Consider the following 26,915-nt stretch of genomic DNA (forward strand, 5'->3'; position numbering starts at 1 on the left):
GAAGAAGGGTACTCAAAGGCTACAGAGAGTCACTCCAGCCTTCACCCACACTGCGCCAGCACTTCGTTCTTTAAAGCCACCCTGCGCTGGCTTGTGGTGAGAGGAGGGGAGAAAAGGAAAAGGGAGGGGAGGGGAGGGGAGAGAGAAAGGAGGTGGGAAGGCAGGGAGGCCGGCCCGCGGGGGCGGGACCGACTCACAAACTGTTGCATTTGCTTTCCACCTCCCAGCGCCCCCTCGGAGATCCCTGGGAGCCAGCCTGCTGGGAAAGCCAGAGGGTCCGGAGCAAATCTGGAGGCTGAGAGGGCATCAGAGGGGGAAAGACTGAGCTAACCACTCCAGTGCCATACGGAAGCTAAAGGGACAGACCACGCCAGCCCCAGCTCAGCTACAGCCGACGCCTGTTGCAGCGCGGCGGCTTCGAAGCCGCCGCCCCGGAGCTGCCCTTTCCTCTTCGGTGAAGTTTCTAAAAGCTGCGGGAGACTCAGAGGAAGCGAGGAAAGTGCCGGGTAGGACTACAGCTGCCTTTGTCATCCACCCCTCTACCCCCTACCCCCTCCCAGGTCCCCTCTCTGGGAGCTGACTAGGCAGGCTTCCTGGCCAACCCTCTCCCCTACACCCCCAGTTCTGACAGCCAGTTTGCACAGAGGTAACTCCCTTTGGCTGAGAGCAGGCGAGCTTGTTGCAAAGAAGGCTTTTGAGAGCACAGAGACTGAGGAGCAACAGCACGCCTGGAAAGCCCCTGATTCCAGGTTCTCCCCCTGCACCTCCACCTGCCCGCCCCTCACCCTGTGTGTGAAGCTGGAAATCAAAAGATGAAAAGGCAGTCAGGGCTTCAGTAGTCGAAAGCAAAACAAAAGCTAAAAGAAAACAAAAGGAAAATAGCCCAATTCTCATTTGCACCTGCTTCAGTGGACATTGCATGTGGAAGGCAGAGGATTTTCCTTTCCCCCCACGTCAAGCTTTGAGCATCTTTTAATCTGTTCTTCAAGTATTTAGGGACAGACTGTGTAACTAGCAGGGCAGATCCTGTCTAGTGCGTGCCTTCCTTTACAGGAGACTTTGAGGCTATCTGGGCGCTTTTTTTTTCCTCCTGCAAGTTTTCTTCCCCGGAGCTTCCCGCAGGTGGGCAGCTAGCTGCAGCTACTACATCATCAGTCAGTTGAACTCTTCAGAGCAAGAGACGAGGAGACAGGATAAGGGAATTCAGTGAAAGATACAGACAAGCTCAAGGATGGAGGTGCAGTTAGGGCCGGGAAGGGTCTACCCACGGCCCCCATCCAAAACCTATCGAGGAGCTTTCCAGAATCTGTTCCAGAGCGTGCGCGAAGCAATCCAGAACCCCGGCCCCAGGCACCCTGAGGCCGCTAGCATAGCACCTCCCGGCGCCTGTTTGCAGCAGCGGCAAGAGACTAGCCCCCGGCGGCGGCGGCGGCAGCAGCCTGGCGAGGATGGCTCTCCCCAAGCCCACATCAGAGGCCCCACAGGCTACCTGGCCCTGGAGGAGGAACAGCAACCTTCACAGCAGCAGTCAGCCTCCGAGGGCCACCCTGAGAGCGGCTGCCTCCCAGAGCCTGGGGCTGCCACAGCTCCTGGCAAGGGGCTGCCGCAGCAGCCACCAGCTCCTCCAGATGAGAATGACTCAGCTGCCCCATCCACGTTGTCCCTGCTGGGCCCCACTTTCTCAGGCTTAAGCAGCTGCTCCACCGACATTAAAGACATCCTGAGTGAGGCCGGCACCATGCAACTTCTTCAGCAGCAGCAGCAACAGCAGCAGCAGCAGCAACAGCAGCAACAGCAGCAGGAGGTAATATCCGAAGGCAGTGGCAGCAGCGCTAGAGCAAGGGAGGCCACTGGGGCTCCCTCTTCCTCCAAGGATAGTTACCTAGGGGGCAATTCGACCATATCTGACAGTGCCAAGGAGTTGTGTAAAGCAGTGTCTGTGTCCATGGGATTGGGTGTGGAAGCACTGGAACATCTGAGTCCAGGGGAACAGCTTCGGGGAGATTGCATGTACGCGTCGCTCCTGGGAGGTCCACCCGCGGTGCGTCCCGCTCCCTGTGCGCCACTGGCCGAATGCAAAGGTCTTCCCCTGGACGAGGGCCCTGGCAAAGGCACGGAAGAGACTGCTGAGTATTCCCCTTTCAAGGGAGGTTATGCCAAAGGGCTGGAAAGCGAGAGCCTGGGCTGCTCTGGCAGCAGTGAAGCAGGTAGCTCTGGGACACTTGAGATCCCGTCCACTCTGTCTCTGTATAAATCCGGAGCAGTGGATGAGGCAGCAGCGTACCAGAATCGCGACTACTACAACTTTCCGCTGGCTCTAACCGGGCCGCCGCACCCCCAACCCCCTATCCATCCACACGCCCGCATCAAGCTGGAGAACCCTCTGGACTACAGCGGCCCCTGGGCTGCAGCCGCGGCGCAATGCCGATATGGGGACTTGGCTAGCCTACACGGAGGGAGTGCAGCCGGACCCAGCACTGGATCGCCCCCAGCCACCGCCTCTTCTTCCTGGCACACTCTCTTCACAGCAGAAGAAGGCCAATTATATGGGCCAGGCGGCGGGGGCAGCAGCAGCAGCCCGAGCGAGGCCGGGCCTGTAGCCCCCTATGGCTACACTCGCCCCCCTCAGGGGCTGGCGAGCCAGGAGGGTGACTTCTCTGCCTCTGAAGTGTGGTACCCCAGTGGAGTGGTGAACAGAGTACCCTATCCCAGTCCTGGTTGCATCAAAAGTGAGATGGGACCTTGGATGGAGAACTACTCCGGACCTTATGGAGACATGCGGTAAGTTTCTCGCAAAAATGCCGCCTTTTAACCAAGGGCACAGAGCAGCAGTTTGCAATCCCGTCCAAGAGAACATTCCGAGGGATCCTAAAACAGCTCGGTCAGTTCTATAGGCAGGACTGTCCTACATCTGGAGCCCTCCTGGGGACTGTCCTCTTGTGAAAAGTTCCACCTAAGCCCAGGAATCTTTGCTGCGCTCCGGGTGCTAATTGGTGCCTTTTGAGACTTCCCCACACTTCCCCCAGACACCTAAAATCCCCCCATTAAAATCTTTCTGATATTCCAAGTACTAAGGGTTCCAAGTACTAAACTTAAATCCAATTGCATGGGCCATTTTCAGAAATGACGCTCATAAACCCTTCACTATTTTTTCCTCTCCTTTCCTCAAAGTCCTAGAAACACGATCAGAAACGTGGACAGTTTCTTGTCTATGGGTTTGTTAACATTCACCTTTCCGTCCGTGCATGGTCTATAAAAGGAAAATAAAAGTAAAAACCTGATTTCGGCCCGTATCCTTCAAAGAGAGATAATAAAATTTCTCAGTTCTCAAAGAAAAGCCGCGTCTAGTTGCTGAGGGCCCCGGTGTGAAGAAGTGCAATTTCTTCCCAGGAAGCAACCAGGGACTTGCTCTCTGGTTGGAGGTCAGCCTAGAGAATCCAACAGGGCACATTTAGAGCAGGTAGATGGGGTAGCTTACATGGTAAACACCAGGGAAACTTTGCTCTCACGGATTTCTCAGCATTGGTTCACTGTTGGGAGTAATTATATGGGCCAGTTTTTTCTTGAAATATGTTTATTTTCTGTGTAGATTAGAACACATCAGAAGTCTCTATTATGGGTTTGAATTAGACCTGAAAAGAAAAGAATGTACTGTAAACGAACAATTTAAGCAGGTTTGGTTTTGACTCACAAGTGCTGCAAACAAAACAAAACTGTAAAACACGTCCTGCTACTTGAGTGTGGTCAGAAATTTATACTGGGGAGGGAGGAGTAAAGCACCTCATTACATTTTTCGTTTTAAGGACATACTTATATTTTAAAACATGAGTTGCTCGTGATAACAAATTGAGTAAGAACTGTCAGTGACCTATGAACCATAATGTTGTTCCACGGTTCTGATTAGGACAGGAGAAAAGTAGTGGGCAATTTCGCCATATTAAAAGTATTTACTACTGCTTCTTGAGCCTCCTAGAGACTAGTTGAAAAGTTTTCCCCATTAAGTTAAGATAATCTTTTCATCTAATAAGATGAGTATTGACTGAGTAATTAATGCCTAGGCTTGGTTTTTCTGAGATGCTCATGCTCCCCATGAATTTGTCTGTCTCTCAAACGGTTTTCTTTTATTTGTGATATCCCCCCCAATCTCTTTGTTAGATATACTATAATTTTGGTGACTTGATTCTAACAATTTCTAATATTTTATTGTTCTTGGTTGTTAGGGCAGTGTCCAAGAGGACAGATTTTCAAAAAAAAAATGCTTTTTCTGAGTTGTTGAAGAAACAGTTTCTTATCACGGCTTATATTCTATTTGGTTTTGAAGGTTTGTCTTACAGGATTTTCAAAGATTCATTTGATATCAGATCTTTTCCAGTTAAGTTAGAGTGTTTATTTTTGTGATGCTTTTTACTGTGGGATAAAAGGTCTTCATTTTATGAGAATAGTTTTACTCAGTATGGTTAATTTTTTTCTAGGGTTGTCAACTAGAGAACGGAATCCCTCTTTTACTACAAACTTTTCTTTGGGTGGGACTATCTAAAGTGCCTCCTAACCTAGCATGATGCTAAGACTAGCCACCTAAGCCATCTGGCCTTCTGGATACCCCACCCCAACTTGCTCACTTAACAAGAAGGAAAGTAGCAATTCTCTGTGTTGGCTTAAGATGTAGTTTTGAAAATTCAGTCTGAATTTCCAGCCAGTGAATAAAAATACTTTCTAGCACTTATATAGTAAGTATTCTGATTTTATCTCAGTTCTTAATGGGAGGGGTACCTTCTCTATTAGGATCAGTATTATACTTTGAAGCCTCATTGACTCTCTTTAAATTATTGAGCTCAATTAGTGAGAATGTACTAGAGTCAATGAAGTTCTGACTAAGTGAGTTGACAAACTCCGTTTCTAAGGTCCAGAAAAATCATTTGAAAAATTTTCTTGAAAGTTATTCACTTGATCTAATCTGCATGCCAACAACCTCTAACATGGAAATATTTTCTTACTTTCTATTGTTTCCCTTTACTTTACAGGCATAACTGGATGAAAGGCAGAGGCTTTTTAAAGGCAAGCCCAGTGCTCATTCCCTCTAGGTGGCATGCACTGTATGCTGATTTTGAGTTTAAAACCTCAAAATTCTGGAAGCTTCTCGTAACTTTTTGGGTTCCTCCTTTTTTCACTTGTGTGTTATCATGAACATTAATTATATGAGGGAGACTTTTTTAGCTTTGCTAACTGAAGCAGTAACTGTGTCATACATCAGCAGCGTTTCTACTGAGAAGAAGGTAGAAGCTGAAGATAGTCTTATTCTTTTTTTCCTTAGTTTAGCATATGTTTTGAACAGAAGGAAAAATAAAAGTAATGGGTCTTGTTTACAAGCCTGATGCTATTTTATGGCGCTGTTTTCTCTTGGTGATGAAACAAGACTACAACTTTGCAGCATAATACTGTGGTAAACATTGATTCTTACAATTAGAGCCCTAAGGAGCCCATGCAAGAAGTTGAATTTGGGTTTAGAGAAATTACTTAGAAGCAGAGTAAAAAAATTACTATTTTTTACTTGTTTGTTCCATAATCCATAACAGGCATAAATATTTGAGTAGAGCTTTGGCATTGGAAAGTCTTGCCTATTATTACTTTTTCCTAAGTACGGCATTTTATCAGTTCTCATTTCATCTCCATTCTCCTTCCTAGTTACCAAGAATTTTTTCCCGGCTATCATATAATATGTAGTTTGTCTTGTTAAGCAAAATTTTGCTTTAGGATCAATGAATGATTTCTGATTCTAAGCTTTCAGAATCAGTAATATTGAGAAGGAGTGTCCGTCCTCTGTAGTCAGTAAACATATAGTGAGTTCTTCCTGGGTCCCAGTCATTAGAACCCAATGTCAAATAGCCAAATCAGTTGGCACCCCATTTGTAAGTAGCCCCAAGATGCATTCATGGCAGGATCCTCTTATGTAGGCAATCTCTCTCAGCTTGGAATCATGTTTTTTAAGCAGCTTGGAGTTTTTCAGTTGTAGGGTTGGTTTGGGGTGCTTTCCTGGCAGTGCTAATTTTACTTCATCAGAGTTTCATTTATGGAGCTGATATTTGAAAATAATATATTGAATTTATTGGCACATTAAATTTTCTTTGTTGATTTTTTCCTCACTGTTTTAATTTTTCATCTGGTTTACATAAATGTTTTTAAAACAAAGGATTCTTTCATCTCTTTATTTGCAAACATACAGTGGCCATTTTTGGTGGTTTCCTGTGAGTTGAACATGTACAATTTATTATTATTATTATTATTATTATTATTATTTATGGTGATACTATGACAATTAGTTTCATTTGGAGCTCTCTTTAAGCAAGGAAGAGAATGCAGACTAAGTGGGACAAAGCAAGAGGCTTAATTTATAATCATATCTTAACTCATGATATTGAAAAATAATAATAATAAAAAGCAAACAAAAAATTGCATTTTGTGATGTTGGTAAGGGAGTGAAAAGGAAATCTTTCCCCAACCCCCAACTCCTCCATTTTGTCTTTGTCTGCAGCTTCCTCAAATGCTGCCTATGCCTGGTTTACGTTTATTTCACTCCTAACATGCCTTTGACATTGAAATATAAACTCTACTTCTCAGAATGTTTTTTCTCATTACACCTGTGGCATGCTCCTAAAAAATCTCTTTAATGAAAATCTGGCAGGTAGAAGATAAAATGAACCAAGTACCTCTCTTAAGAATAGATCATAAGAAGGAACTGTAAAATGAATAGCCTCACAGCAGGACATTTTTACCTTGAGGTTAGAGACAGGTTCAGCAGTTGCTGAGAAAGTTGTGGGAGATAGCTTGCATAAGTTGAAGATTTAGTAAGTATTTTGCCCCCATCCCAGATAAGTGTATGTTTGTGTGTGTCTGTATCTGTGTCTGTGTCTGTCTGTCTATAGTATGTATTATGTATGTATGTATGTATATGTGTATGTGTATGTATGTATGTATGTGTCATGAAGTACTAGGGTTTGAATCCAGGGCCCTCCGAACTGAGCTATCTACACAGCCTAGCTCAACCTCTACTCTTTTCCCTCTTCTAGCCCTTTTGATAACCTTCTCTCAGACAACGAGAATAATTATACTCTCTCTTTCCCAAAAACTCTGTCTGGATCAGTATTTATTCCCCTATTCTATATGTCTAGGTCAGTGCTAGTCTTCATATGAGGGTGCTCAGGCGACATGCAAATGATTATTGGTAAACAAAGAAAAAAGTCAGGAAATCACTCTCCTTCAGTTACCCCGTCAGCACTTAATTTATAGAGTTATCCTCATCCTAAACACAGAATTGACTTTTAAATAATGACTTGTGAATTACCATATGATTACCACCATTTTCTGTCCTTTGTGACATATAAGATAACTGTACATTTTTAGACGTATCCAGTATTTTCCAGTTTATTCACTAATACTCAAATACCTTCAAGTAGGCCAGTAAGGGTTAATGTTCTGTTAACTCCCGCGCTAGTGGTCAGAATATTAGAAAGTTACATTTTGTATACATGATGACCATTTGGGGAAACCTCTCTGAAGCAGAACACAAAGCTTCTGGAAGTGTCTCTCCTGATTCTAATGTTTTAGATTGTTACTCAGTAAGGGCTGCATTTAGTGTCTGCATCATAGAACTGAGAGGGCACCAATTATGGTTTGCAAACTCATGAATGATGCCACTCTTCTCTCTCACACTGATTGCTGCCAATCTGCCAGACACATCAGGGTTGAGAATGGCTCACTCGGGCAAATTTATAGCATTAAAGTGCTGTTGGTCAGTAGAGAATGTTGCTAATTTAGATCATGTAGTATCAGAGTGCTATTTTGTCAGCAACAGCTTAATGAGACATAATTCACAATCCATATAATTCACCTACGTAACATGCATATTTCAGTGCTTTATAGTAGTACATCCTGAGTTATGGATCTATTATCATAGTCAATTTTAGAACATTTTATTCAACCCCCCAAAAATCCTATGTGCTTCGTAGCAGTTACCCCTCTATCCACTGCCAATGCTGATCTACCACTAATCTGCTCTTAGTCTCTATGGATTTACTCATTCTGCCGTTTCATCTAAATAGAACCAGGTAATACTAGTTCTTTTGTGACTAGGTTCGTTCTTATAGAATAATGCTTCCTAGGTTCATTCATGTTAAATCATATAGTCAATGCTTCATTATTTTTTCACAGGTGAATACTTTTGTTTATTTTGTAGATTATGACACATTTTGTCAGTTTTGGAAATTATTATCATCACTAGCTAATATTATTGCTGCGAACATTTATGCACATTTATTTAAACTTATATTTATTTATATTATTTTATATGTATGAATGTTTTGCCTACATGTTTGAATGTGCACCACATGCATGCCTGGGGCATCTTGTTCTTTGGAAATGGAATTTTGGGTAGTTGTGAGCCACCATGTGGGTACTGGAAACCAAACCAGGATCCTCTGCAAGAGTAACAAATGCTTTTAAACTTGGAGCCATCTCTCCATCTCCTATGTACAGTATTTGTGTGTGTGTGTGTGTGTGTGTGTGTGTGTGTGTGTGTGTGTGTGTGTAAATATGGTTTTAAATCTCTTGGGTAGGTAATTAGTAAGAGAAATACTATGTCACATCATACCTGTGTTTTTAAACTTATAAGAATATGCCAAGCTGTTTCAAAAGTGTCCACATTATTTTAGAACTCTTTCAGCATTCTATGAACATGCCATTTTCTGCATATCTTTTTTGGGGTTTTTTTGTTTTGTTTTGGTTTGGTTTGGTTTTTTGGTTTTTTGAGACAGGGTTTCTCTGTGTAGCTTTGCGCCTTTCCTGGAACTCACTCTGTAGCCCAGGCTGGCCTTGAACTCACAGAGATCCTCCTGCCTCTGCCTCCTGAGTGCTGAGATTAAAGGTGTGTGCCACTACCACCTGGCCATTTTCTGCATATCTTGCTAACACATTATTATCACATTTTATTTGATGTGATTATGTATATATGTGTCTGTGTGTGCATATATGCACAGGTGTGGGTACCCATGGAGGCCAGAAGAGGGCATTATATCATCTGGAAGAAAGTTGTGAGCCACCTGATATAAGTGCTGGACCAGAGATCCTCTGGAAGCACAGCAAGTGTTTTTTAGAACTTAAATGTCTCTCCAGCCTCATCGTATTATTATTGTTGTTGTTGATATTGCTATCTAGTGTGAAGCAGTATCTCATTGTCATCTTAATGTGTACTTTTTTAATGACAATATTCAATATATTTTCATATGTTTTTGTCTGTTTTAATCTTTTTTTGTCAAAATGTCTATGCATATTCTTTGCTCATGGATTGTCTTTTTGACATTGAATTATGAGTCCTTTAAAATATATGTTTTGATAACAGTCCTTTAATGGATTATGGTTTGTGAATATTTGTAACTTTAAATTTTGATAAAATTCAATTTATACACATTTTTCTTTTTGGACTATAATTTTAGTGTTACATATTAAGAGGCTTTCCCTAATTCTAAAACAAAAAAGTATATATCTATGTTTCCTTCTATGAGTTTCCCAGTTTTAGCTTATTATATTAGGTCCTTGATCATCATTGATTTAATGTTTATATAAGATGTGAAGTAGTGGTCCAGTCCATTTTTGTGCATGTAGACATCCAGTTGTCGTGGAATCACTAGTTGAGCCCTTTCCCATTTAACTGTCTCAGAATTCTTTGTACAAATCCATTAACTGTGGATGTGAGGTATTTCTTGGCATTCAACTGTATTCGCTGATCTATATATCTTTACTCATCCCATTTCTCTGTTGTTTGGATTGCTATATATTTTTACTAAGTTTTGAAACTAAGTATGAGTCTTCCAACTTTGTTGTTTTCAATATTGTCTTAGCTGTTTGAGGTCCCTTGAACTTTCATATTATTTGGTATAATATCGTCAGGTCCTACACAGAACCACCTAGAATTTTGATAGAGATTGTGTCCAATATGTAGATCACTTTGGGAATTATTGCTGCCAAGTTTTCTGATGAATGAATTTGCATACTTCTTATGCCTTTATTCAAAAACTGATTTCTTAGTCTTTAGAATATAAAATTTGTATTTCTTTTTATCAAATTTATTCCTCAGTATTATATATTATTATAAACATAATTGTCTTTCGGTTTTCTTTTCAAATTTTTCATTGCCAGTGCTAAGAAATATAGGAGATTTTAAAATATAATGTTATACCTTGCAATTTTGCTTCATGTGCCAGAAATGTGAATGCCTTAGATGTTTAAATAGCAAGAGTTTCTTTTAGTGCACTGATAAAACATACTTCATTTCATCTTATCTAGGTGAAGGAACATAAGTTTTATCCAGCTTAACTGTCAATTAGAACTAATAAGGATAAAGAGAGTATTTGTAAATAACAGCTAATAGTTCTTTGTATTACATTTTGGTGTTAATAATTATTAAGAAGTGAGTAAGGAACAATTTTGACTGCTAAACTAAATAAAAAATTATCATGAAAAGGTAACAAAATTAAACTAGTGTGGAAAAGGCACTGGTTATATTTGGGTTATTTTTATATTTGTGAAAATAGCCGAAGTCACAATATTATGGTTTCATATATTGTCTTTTGGAGAAAGTAAATGTTTTCACTCCTTATGATATGTATGTATTTCTAGGTGAGGAAGTGGTATATTTATACACATATAAAGTAGCCTCCCTTTCAGTGATATACACCACATCCAAGAAACAAGGATTTATATGGGTACTGGACTTTGGCCTCATTAACATGCTAGTGTAAGGGTCATACATAGTCAACTTCAGCTTCTGTACCCTAATAATGGTCACTGAATTGCTAGTAACCCAGAAAAACTGGTCCTGTTTGATCAAATAGCTGGCTTTAGAAGATTATCACCAATAAAGTTACTTTTTAAAAAAGAATTCATCAGATTGGGAACTTCTTGGCTAGTAAGTAGGAGGTCCTAGAGTCTCTTCCTAGGACAAAAACAAGCCTCTGTTCATCAACCACTTTGCATTAAGCACCTGCTCTATTACCAGCACATGTCAGAAGGATGTACAGTTTTTTAAAAGGAGATCCAACTGAGAGATAGTTCTGTAGTCACAGCTTTCAAAGAACTTCAAAACAGAAGAAAAGTAGCATCATGATACTGATAAATAGATACAGAGTATACATAAAGTTTTAAATGTAAGTAGTTAAAAAAGACCTGAGTCAGTGTAGGCTGTAGGTATCAGTAATATTCACTACCTGTGGGTGCCTTTATTCCTTATAAAAATAGATGGAGACATGACTGAAATCAATCAATGGGTTAGAGGTCTTGATAGATATTTCAAGCAAGAGAATATAGTACTTCTGAAAAGACAATGAAGACAGAGGTTGCAGTCTATTTCTGTTTAGCCAACATTACCACTCCAGTCATATTAATTACTAGTTTCTTGAACTATATCATTGCATTTGCTGAGAATATATTTTGATGTCTTTGCCTGTAGAAGTCTGCAATGATATAAGTAATGAATTAAATTCAAGATAATTAATAAGTATTAGTGTGGTGTCAGAGTTCAGGAAGGCACCCAGTGTGGTGGTCAGATCAAGAGGAATTCTTGGGCAAGGGATGGGGCCCAGAAATGGGTCCTAGAACGGTGTGGGAGAATGGAGCGGGTGATACCAAGATGAATGAAGACCCCTGAGGAATAGGAAGAAACAGAGTGCTAGAGAGGTCCCCAGAAATCCACAAAGATACCTCCACTGTAGACTTCTGGCAACGGTCGAGAGAGTGCCTGAGCTGACCTGCTCTGGTGATCAAATGGCCGAACACCCTAACTATCATGATAGAACTCTCATCCAGTGTCTGATGGAAGCAGATGCAGAGATTCAAGGCCGAGCCCCAGGTGGAGCTCCAGGAGTCCAATCAGCAAGAGAGAGGAGGGATTGTGTGAGCAAGAGATGTTGAGACCATGGTTGGAGGAAGCACAGGTCATGGAAGAGCATGAACTGTGAACCAATGGCGGAAAACCCCCCATGGAACTGGACCGGGCCCTCTGGATAAGTGAGATAGTTGATTAGCTTAAACTGTTTGGGAGGCCCGCAGGCAATGGAACTAGGACCTGTCCTTGGTGCATGGGCTGACTTTTTGGAGCCTGGGGCCTATGCTGAGATACTTTGCTTAGCCTTGGTGTAGGGAGGAGGTGATTGGACCTGTCTTGGCTGAGTCTGCCAGGCTGGGGTGACTCCCCAGGGGAGACCTTGCCTTGGAGGAGGTGAGAGTAGGGGGTGGGTTGGGGGGGAGGGCTGGGGGGTGGGAGGAGGGAGGACTGTGGAATCCGTGGCTGATATGTGAAATTAAGTTAATTATAAAATAAAAATACTATAAAAAAGAGGAATTCTCCTGCTCTGAAAGTTTCAATTGACACATAGGCTTGTTTTGAGCCTCTAAATAAATGAGCCTTTTTCCACATGGAAGGAAGAGATAAATACAAGTGAATGATTCAAGGAATAAGAGAAAAAAGTAATAGGTCCACTATTGTACCATTAAGAATATTTTACTGGCTAGTCACTATTGTGGTTCAAAAGCTTTATAGCTGGGTAGGAATATTGAATGTTTTTCTGTCTTTGAAGCTTGCATAGCACCTTTGGATACTATGAAAGCTATTCCCCAAGGAGGCTTCCAGGTGAGTTCCAGCTTATTCCCTTCAAGTCCTGTGTCCAAAGTGTGTGGTATCTTCAGTAATAAGTTCTTCCCTTAGGGTTCAGGGAAGTAATCAAGGGCAGTAGCAATAGTCTACTTTGCCTTGGGAGTCTCTTGGACTTCCATGATGAACTACTCAAGTCGAAATTTCCTTTGGTCAGTCTATGGTTCTTGAGGTGAACATCATCTATATATCTATATAATCTATATCACTATCTATATTAATATTTATTCATATATTTGTTTTTAAGTAAGCTGATGAAATAATACATTTCCCTATGTCATTTTCAAATTTCGTCAGTATCACTCCTTCCTCAATAGTACCCTTCCTCCTGCTCTCCAGTTAAAGTAACCACACTCATTTTTCACATTTTCCCCTTTCGTAGTACTCATGTCCTGCTATTTTGCTATTCTCTCTCTCTCTCTCTCTCTATCTATCTATCTATCTATCTATCTATCTATCTATCTATCTATCTCTTCCTCTCAGCAGTTCTCAACCTGTGGGTCACTACTCCTTGGGGGTTGAACAACCCTTTCACATGGGTCACCTACGACCATCAAAAAACACATATATTTACATTCTGATTCAAAACAGTAGAAAAATTATAGTTATGATGTGACAATGAAAATAATTTTATGATTGAGGGTCACCACAACACGAGAAACTATATTAAATGGTCTTAGAATTAGAAAGGTTGAGAACCACTGCTCTAGAGCATTTCCTCTCCCTTCAATAAATGTCCCTTTTTCACATTCCTAACTTCTGGGGTTACTTCAGGATACATACTCAAATCTAAAAATTCAGAGCTAGAATTCACTTTCAATTTCTTCTATGAAGCCAGTATTACTCTTGTATCAAAACCAGGTAAAGATACACCAACAAAAGAAAACTACAGGATAATACCCCTGAGGAACATAAACTCAAAAATTCCCACTAAAATACTTCCAAACTGAATTCAGGCATATAACAAAAATCTAAAATGTCTTCATTAAAAGTTCTAGAAAGAGAGCCGGGCGCACGCCTTTAATACCAGCACTCGGGAGGCAGAGCCAGGCGGATCTCTGTGAGTTTGAGGCCAGCCTGGGCTACCAAGTGAGTTCCAGGAAAAGGCACAAAGCTACACAGAGAAACCCTGTCTCGAAAAACCAAAAAAAAAAGTTCTAGAAAGAATAGCTCTGAAAGAAGCACACCTCAACAGCCAAAATCATCCTAATGGAGAAAAAAGTAAAAACAATGACATTAAAATTAGGGACAAGATAGGCTTTCCATCATACCCATTCCTTTTCAACACAGTGTTTGAAGCACTAGCTAGAGGAGTAAATCTAGAAGGAAATTTAAAGAATAGAAATAGGAAATGAATAAGACAACTTTTCCTTATTTCCAGGTAATAAAGTATTATATATAAGAGATCTCAGAGACTCCACTAGAAAGCTTCCAGAAATGATGACTACTTTTCAGCAAAGTGGCAGGATATAAAATCAACTTACAAAAATTGGTAACCTTTCTATACACCAACAATAAGCAGGATGGGAAAAATAATTTACATACTCTCATCCACAATAGCCTTGAAAAAATTAAAATGTCTAGGAATAAATATAAGGAAATAAAAGTCTTCAACAATACTGGAAACTTTCAATCTCTGACTAAAGATACTAAGAAAGATACTATAAGATGTAAAGGCCTCCCATGCTCATAGATTATCAGAATTAATATTGTGAAAATAAACATTATGCTCAAGCAATTTATATATTCAGTGCAATCCCCATCAAATTCCCATGACTTTTTTTTTTACAGACATACAAGACAAACAAACCAAAGAACTCCTAGCATTCATATGGAAGAACAAAAAAACCACTGGATAGCTAAAGCAATCCTGAACAAAAGAAAAATGCTGGAGAGATTATAATACCAAATTTCAAGTTTTATTCTCATTTTACCTTGTACAAATAGTATAGGATGAAACTATTTTAATAAAGCCCATAAATGCATTCAGGAAATTTAGGTAAGTGCAGCCAACCAGCTTCAAAGGAGGCAAACAGGGATTTCAGTTTTACTCTTATTCCAGTCATTTGTCACTGATTTTGTTCCATAGTTCTTTTACTTTACAGATAGGAATGGTCAAATTCAGAGATACAAAAAAACACAGCTAATGTCAAGAATATAAACTAGTGAAGCTCTTAAGGCATCTATGTTTCTATCCACTGACTAAACCAATAGATTGGTTATGTGTGATTTTTAGGTATCAATAACCTTGCTATTCTCTCTTACAGAGTACATTTGTCAAACTAATATTTATTGAACATTTACCACATGACTAATTCTATACTATCAACAAAAGTCCATGAAAGAATTGCACCCTGGAACTGACAGTCTGACGAGGGGAAACATGGAGAACATGACTAAGAATAAGTGTCATGAAGACCAGATTAGCAGACTGAGGAGGGTCGGTATTAATAGTGTGAAGTCACAGTTTATATTTGTTGGTCATCTTAGGTCTTACTAAGAATGTAATACTTAAAAAGAGACCTGGAGGAAATGAGGTGAACCACGTGACTATAATTTCAGGCACGAACCTAAAGAAGGGGCACACTAGATATGACAAAAGACACAAAAGATGGAGGCCAATATGGCTAATGTGCCTAAGTAAGGAGTGATAAAACACAACACCATAGTTAAGGTGGATATCCTAAATATTTTTAATGACTTTGGGATTTACTTTGAGAACATAAGCAGCACATTATAATCTGGTTTACATTTTAGTAGAATTCTTTTTCATAGCACCTGTTACTTTTGGATATATGATACATTTGTTTGGCAACTCATCTCTGTAAAAAGGGGACTATGGAATAAATGGGAAGCAGGGATCTGAGTCTACTACAGGTTCTAAAAGGGAGATGATGGTAGTTCAGACTAAGGTAGGCAAAGATTAAGAAGTGGCTGGATTGAGATGTTTTGATGAAAGAGTCAGTAGCATTTATTGACAGATGGTATATTTATTGTGAAAAAAGAAATGAGACAAAGATTATTAGCAAAATGTTGGCCTGAATAACTGGAAAAGCACAACCCATTTTATTTACTTTTTCTTTATTTCATTTTACATACCAATCCCAGTTTCGCCTCCCTCCTCTCCTCCAGCTCCCTCCCCCACCTCCCTTCTACCAACCCCCTATTCACTGCTCCTCCCTCTCCATTCAAGTGGTGTAAAGTCTCCCTTGGGAATCCACAGAGCATGGCACATCAAGTTGAGGAAGGACCAAGCTCCTCCCCGCTGCATCAAAGCTGAACAAGGTATCCCACCATGGGGAATAGGTTCCAAAGAGCCAGCTCACACATCAGGGACAGGTTCTGGTCCCACTGCTAGGGGTCCCACAAAAGACCAAGTTACACAACTGTCACCCAGATGCAGAGAGCCTAGGTCGGTCCCATGCCGGCTCCCTAGCTGTCCATCCAGAGTCTGTGAGCTCCCACAAGCTCAGGTCAGCTGTCTCTGTGGGTTTTCCCATCATGATCTTCATGCCTCCTTGCTCATGTAATCCCTCCACCCTCTCTTCAACTGGACTCCCAGAGTTTGGCCCAGTGCTTGGCTCTGGATCTCTGCCTTTGCTTCTGTCAGGTACTGGATAAAGGCTCTATAATGACAATTAGTGTAGCCACTAATCTGTTTACAGAGGAAAGCCAGGTCAGGCACCCTCTCCACTATGGCTAGGAGTCTTAGCTGTGGACACCCTTATGGTTTCCTCAGAGTTGTGCTGACACCAGGTTTCTCCCTAACCCCTTAATGCCCCTCTATCAAGATAACTCTTTTATTACTCTTCCCCTCTGTCCCACCCCCAACTTGACCATTCTGATCCCTCATGTTCCCATCCCCCACTCCCTCCACTCTACTTCTCACCCCCAGTTTATCCAGGACATCTCATCTATTTCCTCTTCCCCAGGAGATCCATGTATCTCTCTTGGGGTCGTCCTTGTTACCTATCTTCTCTGGGGCTGATGATTGTCGTCTGACAACCCACTTTATAAAATGATGAAATGTGTATGTAGAAAATGGGCAAGACCTAGAAATCACAAGATTAATAAAATTCATGCCTTCCAGTGAACTTCTTAGTTTTTTCCTCAGATTTTGTGTACAGACTTCAACTTTCCTGTTTTTTAGGGAGATTAAAAAATGATCTTCCAGAGCACCTTGGCTATCTGTTATCTCTCCTCACTCTCCTCCAATTTTTATTTTATAGAAATCTCAAAAAGGGATGGAGATTTTCTTTTGGATTCCAAGTCAGTGAATTGTTAATGTGTGATTTTAAGGTCTTATTTAAGGAAAAGGGTGAGTCTTTTGTGCTTTCTCAAACTTTAAACAAGTAATTAAATTAAATAATAGGAAACCATACAAAGTGACTGCTACATCCAATAGAACGAATATATATTTGGGGCATAATAGCAAAATAGTTCAATTCTGAAAAACATGGGTTTAATTAAAGCTGGAACCTATAGGAAAGCTGAACAGAAATTGCCTGAAATCCTAGACTATTAGAGTTTGCAGAATTTGGGCAATCCTCTTTTCTAGCTATCTTACTTTATGGATGAGGTGCCTGAGGTCATATATAGAAGTGTTGGCCAAGATCACACAGCAAACTTAGTGTATGCACCTATTTAGAATCTATTCTGAAACTAAACTGTATTTTATTTTCTTAGAAAAGTCTACATTGGAACTCAATTTTCAGAACAAATAATTATAACAGTAGCAATCACAGTAAGAGCACATATTTTTTCTCATTTGCAAAACTTGGACATTTGCATGGGTTAATAAATTTAATTTTTACATCAACTTTCAGAAATAGGATTGTTATATAACTTGCCTCCATGTCACAGAGTTAGGAGTCAGAGAATCTGTGTGTACCTCAGGAAGTTTGGCTTCTAACTGTAAAACAGCTTTTAACCTTCTAATGCTGCCCATATGCACATGTATGTGGGGTTGTCTACTGGAACATGAGAAACCAACCCACAGTCATGGACTCAAAGAAAAGTGACTCTTCCTTCTCTAGCAGCCATCAGCTGACGGTAGCTCCTCAGCCAAGATGTTAACCTCTGTACTACACCAGGAGTTTCATGCATTGCCTAATTGGTTCCCTTTCCTATCCCCAAAGACAAGTAACTATGGTGATTTTGTTGTGCACTTCTCTGTTATATAATCCAGCACTGTGAATGAGGCAGCTCAGTGGCCTGGATGTTAGAGTAGGGTTTGTGGGATGGAAAGGGATTATGAATAGTGAATAATTTATAGTAGGGGTTAGAAAACAGGATGGTAGAAATTATTGAAAATAGCTCAGAAATCCTATGATGACTGAACTTGGAAGTCAACTACCACCGTGTACAATTGAATGCCTGCTTAAATAGGAGAGCAATTAAAGATTAAAGAGAAATGTTCCCATTTCATGTGATTCATAATAATCTCATGGCATAAGTGTGTATTCCCATGTTACAGGGGAAGAAACTTCCACACAGGACTTAAAAAACCTGCTTAAGCTGACTGAATATGTAAGCAAAAAAAAAGCCTGTGTCAGAATTCACTACATCTATGCAAATGGGTGCTATTCATATTACAGAAAGTTTGTAAATATAAAACCATTATATCTGATCTTCAAACATTAAACATTTTTAGCTTAACATAAGAAAGTTTTTTTTTTTAAAAAAAAAAAATAAGGGCTCTGATGGAGTAAGATATCTAAAGTCATATGATAAGTAACCAAGTCAAATCTTAAACTTGACACTCCTAGCTACCAGTTCCCTTTCTTCTCTATCACTCTGGCTCCCTTTTCACAATCATTTGTCACCTTTATACCTCCTCCTTACTCACTCCATTGCTAGTAAAACACAAATAAATGACTCCATCAACAAGAGTAGACATACAGGTAGTTGAGTAAGCAGAGCACATCCCTTTTCAGAGAGTAATAAAGTGAAATAAAACTCTGGAAAAGACAGCAGTTTATGTGACTAATATTAAATACGAAGTGAAATTTCTTAGTATTATGCAATGTTTTCTCCATCCCTCTAGGTCCAAACTGGTGGCACAGAATCCCTTAAATCATGAGTGTAGATGTCATATAGCGTATTTGTTATTGTAGAAGTGGCAGCAGGCTGCAAAAGTCTGCCTTGCTCAATGTTTTCTTTGACAGAAGGTACAATCTTTCTGCTCATGCAATTGATAACTACTTAGCTAGTTTTTTTTTGAAAATTGGCAGTGCCTGAGTGAAAGTATCTTTCCAAACTTGCCATATTGTGCCACATCTCTGAAGCATTGTCTAACTTCTAATTAGATGAAGAAAGCACATAAACTCAGAATTGACAGTAAAGATGGAAACATTTGGTGTTCAATATTTGGATGTAAAAAGGTCTCTAAAACATGTTATATGTCTATTTATTCTGACTATATATCTTCTCCTTTCATCTTCACTTAAAAAAACCAAGGTTAGCAACTTGTGGTCTGTAGGAGTTTCCAGTTGTTCATATGAAATCTGTTTGATCAGCCTTTTAAATAAAAAAGACCAAGTTAGACTGAGATATTTTTCTTAGCAATTATCTAATAATAGAACAAAAATCTTAGCCATGCTCATGTTTTTGGATGGTATGTTGTTTGCTTTAGATGCTTGCTGAACCTCAGTGAGGTACTAGGTTGACTCAAAGTATGTCAGGTCAGATGTGGAAATGAACAGAGTGGTCTCTTCTCTAAGGGATCTCTCCCCTTCCAAGTTCAGCATTTTCCATCAGAGATGACCTCAGAGTTTCTGGGAAAAGAAGAGATGGAGATTTTCAGAATTACAGTGATAAAAGAAAATGTTTCCCAAAACACTCTCAATCAGTCCATCTACCCGAATTCAAATTCTTATCCCTTCTACTGTGTTGTGAGGCGATCTCAAGTTTCTTCTCTCTGCTGCTTTTACATTCACATTGTATTCATACCACAAAATGGTACTAATGTTCAGCTAAAATCTTTTTAGAATCCTATTTTAAGTATCCCTGAGAAGGTAAACTCTTTGACGATTGGACCCTTATGTGATTTATCTCCCTATTCATAGTGTTTGTCACAAGGACGCTTTATTGAATAATTATGTAATGCAGGATTAAAATTTCAGTTCCTTGAGCTAGGATAATAGAGTACTTGCCTAGGATAGGCAACACCATGGGTTCTAACCTCAAGGGTACATACCCACTACACAACCTCCACATAAAATCAACTCCTCTGCACTGGCTTGTAAGTTCAAGTCCAAATTTATTTAAATCTGATGTTCAGGTCTCTTTATGATCTGGCTTATTTTTCCAGCTTGAATTCCCACAGCTCTCTTATTTTTTTTCTTTCCTTTTTTTTTTTTTTTTAACAATCTAGCCAAATGGACCCAGTCGCGGTCACTTGAAATCATCCCAACTCCTTTGTTCTTTGAACTTATTTGAACTTCTTATTTTTCCTATTATACCTTTGGCCTTGAAAACTATCCCAGTTTCAATACCGTCTGCACTTCTAGTCTTAGCTCAAATACAGCTTCCTACAGGATGAATTTTCTCATTTTCCAGCCCAAGAGAAAGTCATCTCTAACATGATATTGTTGAAAAATTTTGACTGTAGTTACCTCATCTATAAACCAGGGCTAGAAATTTCTAGCTTGTGAGATTTTGAGAAGAGACTATCAGATGACAGGATGAATGCTTCATACAAGTTAAGAATCAATTTATGCTTACCTTTTTATTTCTTATTAATCAATATATATATAATACTTAGTCCCTAAATCATAATACATGAATGCAAATCATTTTGCTACATATATTCCTCTAAACTCTTTTAGAACAAATACTGCTTTGTTGATATTTATAAAATTTCCAAAATGCATAGCATCTATTGTGATATATAGTGAAGGGATAGTCCATATGTTTTAAGTGATTCTGAGTTAATAGCATTGACTGCCACAAACAACTGGTGAAATCAGAAGTCCTGTTTCTAGAAATGCATAACAACTCAGAATAAAAATATTACCTTGCTCTTATAAATCTAATGCTTGCAGTGTGTTATTCAACCCCATCATTCGTGTGACATTATGTTCTGTAAAGCATGGAGGAGCTGAAACACTGGGATAATATGATAAGGGAGGCAGGGAGCAGTAGACTGTTCCCTCCATATATCTGAAGGATTGCCCTCACATAAATATGTTCAATGTTTTTTTCTGTAGTACCACAAAGGGAGAAACCAATGAGGACAGATTTCAGTTTAGGAAAAGAGAAAAGTTGTCCACTAGAATCAGGTATGTTTTGCCTACCCTAAACAGTGTGTCTATGTATGTGTTCATTGAATTACTGTCAATATTTTCAATGGAAATTCAGCTTTCTACTTTTGGATATGAAGATCTAGCAATATAGTTATTCATTCCTGCCTGGCAAATGACAGGAGGAGGTGAAAAGCTGCTCCTCCTCCAGATGGTACCCATGCTTTTCAGTTTGCCTATGGACCCTTGAACTGCTTCAGTCTCGTAAGTTATTTACTTGACCCCTATAGGTATTTGAAACTGCCAACCTAGAGAGATCAATAACCTGGGCAAATCCTAAGATCCTTTCTCACTAATAGAGCCTTTGTTCCTCATGAAGGAGGAGCTAAAAAAAGTACAAGGGACCTCACAAATTATATCAGACCTAACTTTCAATTGTGACACAATTGTTTACCAGTGGTACAACCTCAAGTGAGTAACTTAACATCTTTGATTATCAAGTTCTTTATCTATGGAATACTGTCTTTACAGCGTTATTACTGTAAGGTCTAAACAGAGTGTCTTAACCAAAGAGCATCACACTTAAGTAAGTGCTAAAATGTTAATTCCCTTTTTATTTTATTTTTTTTTTTTTTTGGTTTTTCGAGACAGGGTTTCTCTGTGTAGCTTTGCGCCTTTCCTGGGACTCACTTGGTAGCCCAGGCTGGCCTCGAACTCACAGAGATCCGCCTGCCTCTGCCTCCCGAGTGCTGGGATTAAAGGCGTGCGCCACCACCGCCCGGCCTAATTCCCTTTTTATTCATCACACCCTGTGTGTCTATGGGCATGGTGGCATAAGTAGTAATTTCACCTCACTAAATATATTCAGAAAGAGATAGAACCTTCTGGAAATCATGGATGAGGCAGAAATTTGGATTTAAAATACATAATGCTCAAAGTCAGTTTGTAACCACTGTAAAACCTCTAAATGAGTTCAAAACGTCCATCTGGATTTTAGGGAGACCCTGTGAAGTTAGGGATTTCTAATAAGTAACAAAGAAGGTGAAAGCCCTTGAGTAAAAAACCAGGGTCAGGGCTAAAGTACATGAGTTGGCTGGCATACATTTTGACACCGAACAGCCCTTTGGTTAAATCTTGACTCTTAATAGCTATGAATTTTGAGTAACTTCATTCATCCAAATTTATTTTCTTACTAATCTTTTTCTCATTGTGTTTTTATGTCAGTGAGTAAAATAATAAATAGAAAACATTTAGACCAATGTCTGCCTTATAGTAAAAGCTTGGTACTCAGTACCATAGTACCTATCATCATCATCATTACTACCATTGTTGTCATCATCATCATCATCGTCACTATCATCATCATCATCATCATCATCATCAGATCAGACAAATGGAGATTAGCAATACAATTATAGTTGAAGGGAATCATTTTTTTCCCCAGGCTATTCTTGCCTGGTTTTCTCTCACACAAAGCTTCCTGCTTCTAAAATGCCTTGGCCGGACTCTAAGTGTGAGGTCATCAAAGATAACAGGGACCCTGACTTGCTTTGGTGATTCAAGTTATTAAGTTACTTTCCTCATTCCAGCTGAAATCTTTTACTAGCTGATGCTTCAGAATACAAGACTGAGCTGGTCCAAGGAGAAACGGAGAGTGAGAAGAACCTTGTTTTTGGCCAGAGGTCATGGTCCTCCACAGAGAACAGAAAAGAGCCAGTGCAAAGTCTGGGCCCTTGGTTATAGTTAGAAGTTTTCCTGTGTCCTGGCTGGCCAGTGGTTGGGACAAATCTCTACCACTTGCATCCCTCAAGCAAGCACACGGAGGCTTATATTAATTATAACTGCTTGGCCATTAGCTCAGGCTTATTACTGACTAGCTCTTACACTTTAAATTAACCCATAATTCTTATTTATGTTTAGCCACATGGCTTGGTACCTTTTCTCAGTTCTGCCTTGCCATCTTGCTTCCACTGTGTCTTGCTGGAGACTCCTGACTCAGCCCTTCCTCTTCCCAGAATTCTCCTCATTTGCTTACCCCATCTATACTTCCTGCCTGGCTAGTCGTCAATCAGTGTTTCATTTATCAACCAATCAGAGCAACACATATTCACAGCATACAGAATGATATCTCATAGCACTTGGTTACTTCATTGTACATGACAAGACACTTTGCCCATAGAATTACAGAGCAGGAATTTCCTCACTCCTTGGATAGCCTAGAACAACCCCATGTCTCCTGTAATTCATTCAACTGGCAAGCATGCAGCAGGTGACATAACAAAAGCAAGACATTTAGCATAAAGAGGAGGTTCACAGCAGTGCTGAATTTTCTTGGGAAACTCATTTTAACGATGGATCTTCCTGACCACTGGCCAAAGAGATTGAAATGGTTTTTGTTAATGGCAAGCAGATCCTTGCCTAGATATATTTAAAGACCTGCTGAGTCATTTGGAAGCAGCCTGAGAAATTGCAATATGCAAGGGCCATTCCCAAGTCCACAGAGGTAGGCAAATAAGGGATGAATTCTACTTAGTTATCTCCATTGGAACATAGCCTGCTTCTAGTCCCTCCTCCTTCGCAATTCTAGAGAATACCTTTTAATTTCTCTTTTAAAAATTATTCTGTTTGACAGTTTCATATGTTTATAGAATGAATTTTATTTGCTTACACCCTCATTTTCTTTCTCTCATCTCCCTTCCTCCTCTGTTAGACCTCTGCTTCTCAACAAGTTCCCCCCATCTTCATGTCATTTCCTCCTTACTTTTTCTCCATCCGGTCCCTGCCATGTACCCTTCCTTACTTTCTTTGGAAACTATGGCCTCTTTCTCTTTAACTGTTGATTGTACACACATATAAGTATGTACATACGTGCTCCCAAATACATAAGAACAACCTGCTCAGTAAACATAACGTTACTAGAATACACACACACACACACACACACACACACACACACACACACATTGGGATATGGCCTGTTATTGGAATTATTCAGGCTTTCTTCAAGAAGCTATGTTGTTGGGATTTTCATGCATGTAGCTTCCCTGTCATATATAGAAGGCACAATATCACAGCAGACTCCTAGTCCTGTGGCTCCTACAATATTTCTGCTCCTCTTCTTTGATGTTCACTGAGGCTTACGTGTAGGAGGTGTGTTGAATCAACTGAGCCTCAGAATCCCATGATTTGCTTTTTGAACAGTTGTAGTTTTTTGTAGTGATCTTCTGAAAACGACTTCTTATTTTATCACATTTGAACTCTTCAGTTTATAAAAGTAAGAGTGTGAGAGAGAGGGAGCTCTTGTACAAGTGGGCATCCTGTCTTGAACTGTAAATGCTCTTGCTGTTTACAGGTGAGAGTAACATGAAAGTATCATATTGATGTGTTCCTTTTCTATTTTCTTTTCAGCCTCTTGTCTCATGTGTTGTTATTATGGTGTGAATAGATATACATATATTTTATGTATATCTTTTCACACTATTCTCCATTGCCATTCAGAATTAGTATAGAAGTCAACAGAAAGTTTTAATTGGCTGTTCTCAGAGCCAAATGTGTTCACTGTTTTTGCCTTATAAATCCGAAGTCCTGAATTTTTGGGAAAAAAAAAAAAACAGTGATTCTTGATAAGGGATTCTCCGATATTTCATTGTCCTTAGTCTTCTTTTCTGTCAAGTCATCTGTTCCTCTCTTTTGTTACCCACTCCAGGTTGTTTCACATCCTCTTCCTGTCTCACTCCTCTCAGGTTGTGATGCATTCCTGACATTCCTGACAGTTCCCCACTCCTTTTAAATCATGATGCCTTTCTCCTTGTTAACTGCTAATCAAACCTACCTCACTGTCCTTGCTTTGGCTAAAACCATTGCTGGACAGTGAGCCCCCAAAGGATGATTCTTTTATGACTTTAAACTTTGATATTAATAAGTGTTAGCAGTGGTAACACCAGTTTATCCAGGCATTCTGAGGACCTAAATGAAATCAGGCAAACTAAGAGTTGTTTGGACCTGACAGAAGATATAGTTCTCACTGTCCTTTTCATGTGGATTTTAGATGATTTTTTTCAAGGGACCTAGTGCTTAGCTTTGGTCAAGCCAGTCAAAATGATAAATGAATGAGGACTGGAAAATGGGAATGGAGCCATTGGACGTTTGTGATTGAATTATTACATTCTCTAAGAAGTATAATGTGCCTGAAAGTCCACCAAGTACTTTCAAGAACGTTCTCTTGTTTTTCAAAACCGGTTGGGATGTAGGCAAAGGGATCAACATATTTTTATTCACAGATGAGAAAACTAAAACTGAAGATAATTAAGACACATTCGCAAGGCAATGAAGACAATGTGTAGAAGTGGGATATGACCTATAAACACCTAATAGTAGATCAATAGGTTTTAAGCTTACTGACCATATTTGCTACTTTAACACATTCTGGAACTAGAACTTATATGTTAAGTGAGCACTCTACTACTGACCTATACTTCAACCCTGAAGATATATTATGAAATGAATTAATGAACAAGCATATATGTTATTTGGAACCATTCTCATTTTTTGTTAAGGATTTCTTCAAGTCCTTATGTAGGATCCTTTCAATTATTCAGCAATCTCAATTTGATTAAATGATGAAATTATATTGTTCTCATTCATCAATACATTTCCTTAATGCCGACTTTATACCTGTCTTTGATCCTAAGGATAGAAAACCTTGTCATTGATCCCAAGGATAGAAAGAGGAATAAAGAAGGAATTTGTTCAAGACTCAAGATTCTACTCACTGGGCATACATCTTACTAATAAAAGAGAAATTTGAAATGTCAAATCAAATAAGCAAAATCTTACATTTTATACTACCTAGCCAAGTGAGCATGGCATCATAAAATGGGAGTGACTTTTTATTTTGAGTATATGAAGATGAAACCTTATGAATGATTACATTTTAATCTAATCTCGACTTCTGAAGAACAGGAGTGAAATGATTCAGCCTCTGTGAATTCACATATGTGGACGAGGGAGTCTTGAGTACATGATACTGAATAGGAGCTGGGATTTTGCTAAATAGGAACTGTAGGTGGTGTTCTTCTAAGTTCAAACTCTTTACGTATTTGCTGTGTATATATTGAGGTTAGAGGTGAGAGTGGCAAATATTATTATATGAGCTGATTTCCTAGTTTATTCAAATATATGGTCAATGGTATTAAAGCATCATCATTATATTTGCTTTGAAAATCTGGCACTCAAGGATCTCTCCTCTGTGGGTAAACTGTTTCTGGTCAAATATTACATTTTCTTGAGTATTTTTCTCTTTACTGTTAAGTGCTGCTACATTTTAATTTTTATTTTCTTGTTTACTATGTACTCTGATTCTAAGTGGTTATTATTAGTTCTACTTTATGAATAAAGAATCAAACTTCACAGAGGTCAACGACTTACTCAAAGACACACAATGAGTACCTTAGTGGATTTGGGATTTGAATTTTGATTTCTCAATTTTTTTGTCCTCTGGCCTCAATGCTGTTTTCACAATTCCAAACCACTTTAGCTTTATTTTTCATAGAGGCCATTAAATCTACCCTCCATTAGCCAAACCCTCTTGCCTCCCTTCAACATAGCTCTTTTCTAGTATGTTCTTAGTAATCATCTGAAAATGTTTTACAGCCTTTCTGGGTACTGTGGTCCAGAGTCTTAATCCAGGCACTTAAGTGCCTTGGTTAACTGTAAAATGGAAAATCAAAGTCACAGCTAATTCAGGAAAAATGAGTTTGGAATGTGAATTTCCTGGGCAATGTGTCATCTCTTTTTTTTTTTATTTCCTTAGCTTCATAAACTTACCCACAATGTTCCCTGAGGACTAGGAGTAATAAAGATGATGGAGAAATGCTTCCTTCTCTTCCATTCCAAGACTCCATCAGCAGAGTGTCACACCTCCTCCTGCTTCCCCATTCTTTGTGCAGAGATGGAGGTGGGTGAGAGATAAGTGT

At 39.5% G+C, this 26,915-nt stretch overlaps 1 protein-coding gene across 1 annotated transcript in view; it reads left to right on the forward strand.

The window, feature by feature from the left end:
- The first annotated feature begins 215 nt into the window (after positions 1 to 215).
- Positions 216 to 26,915, forward strand: part of Ar (androgen receptor) — a 167,881-nt gene continuing 141,181 nt past the window's right edge. The window contains exon 1 of the mRNA XM_059250168.1: positions 216 to 2,781. Within this exon, the coding sequence (XP_059106151.1) occupies positions 1,232 to 2,781 (1,550 nt within the window). The 5' untranslated portion in view covers positions 216 to 1,231. The remainder of the gene's footprint in view (positions 2,782 to 26,915) is intronic.

The sequence above is a fragment of the Peromyscus eremicus genome, chromosome X (genome assembly GCF_949786415.1).
Source record: "Peromyscus eremicus chromosome X, PerEre_H2_v1, whole genome shotgun sequence".
In the NCBI taxonomy this organism is placed as follows: domain Eukaryota; kingdom Metazoa; phylum Chordata; class Mammalia; order Rodentia; family Cricetidae; genus Peromyscus; species Peromyscus eremicus.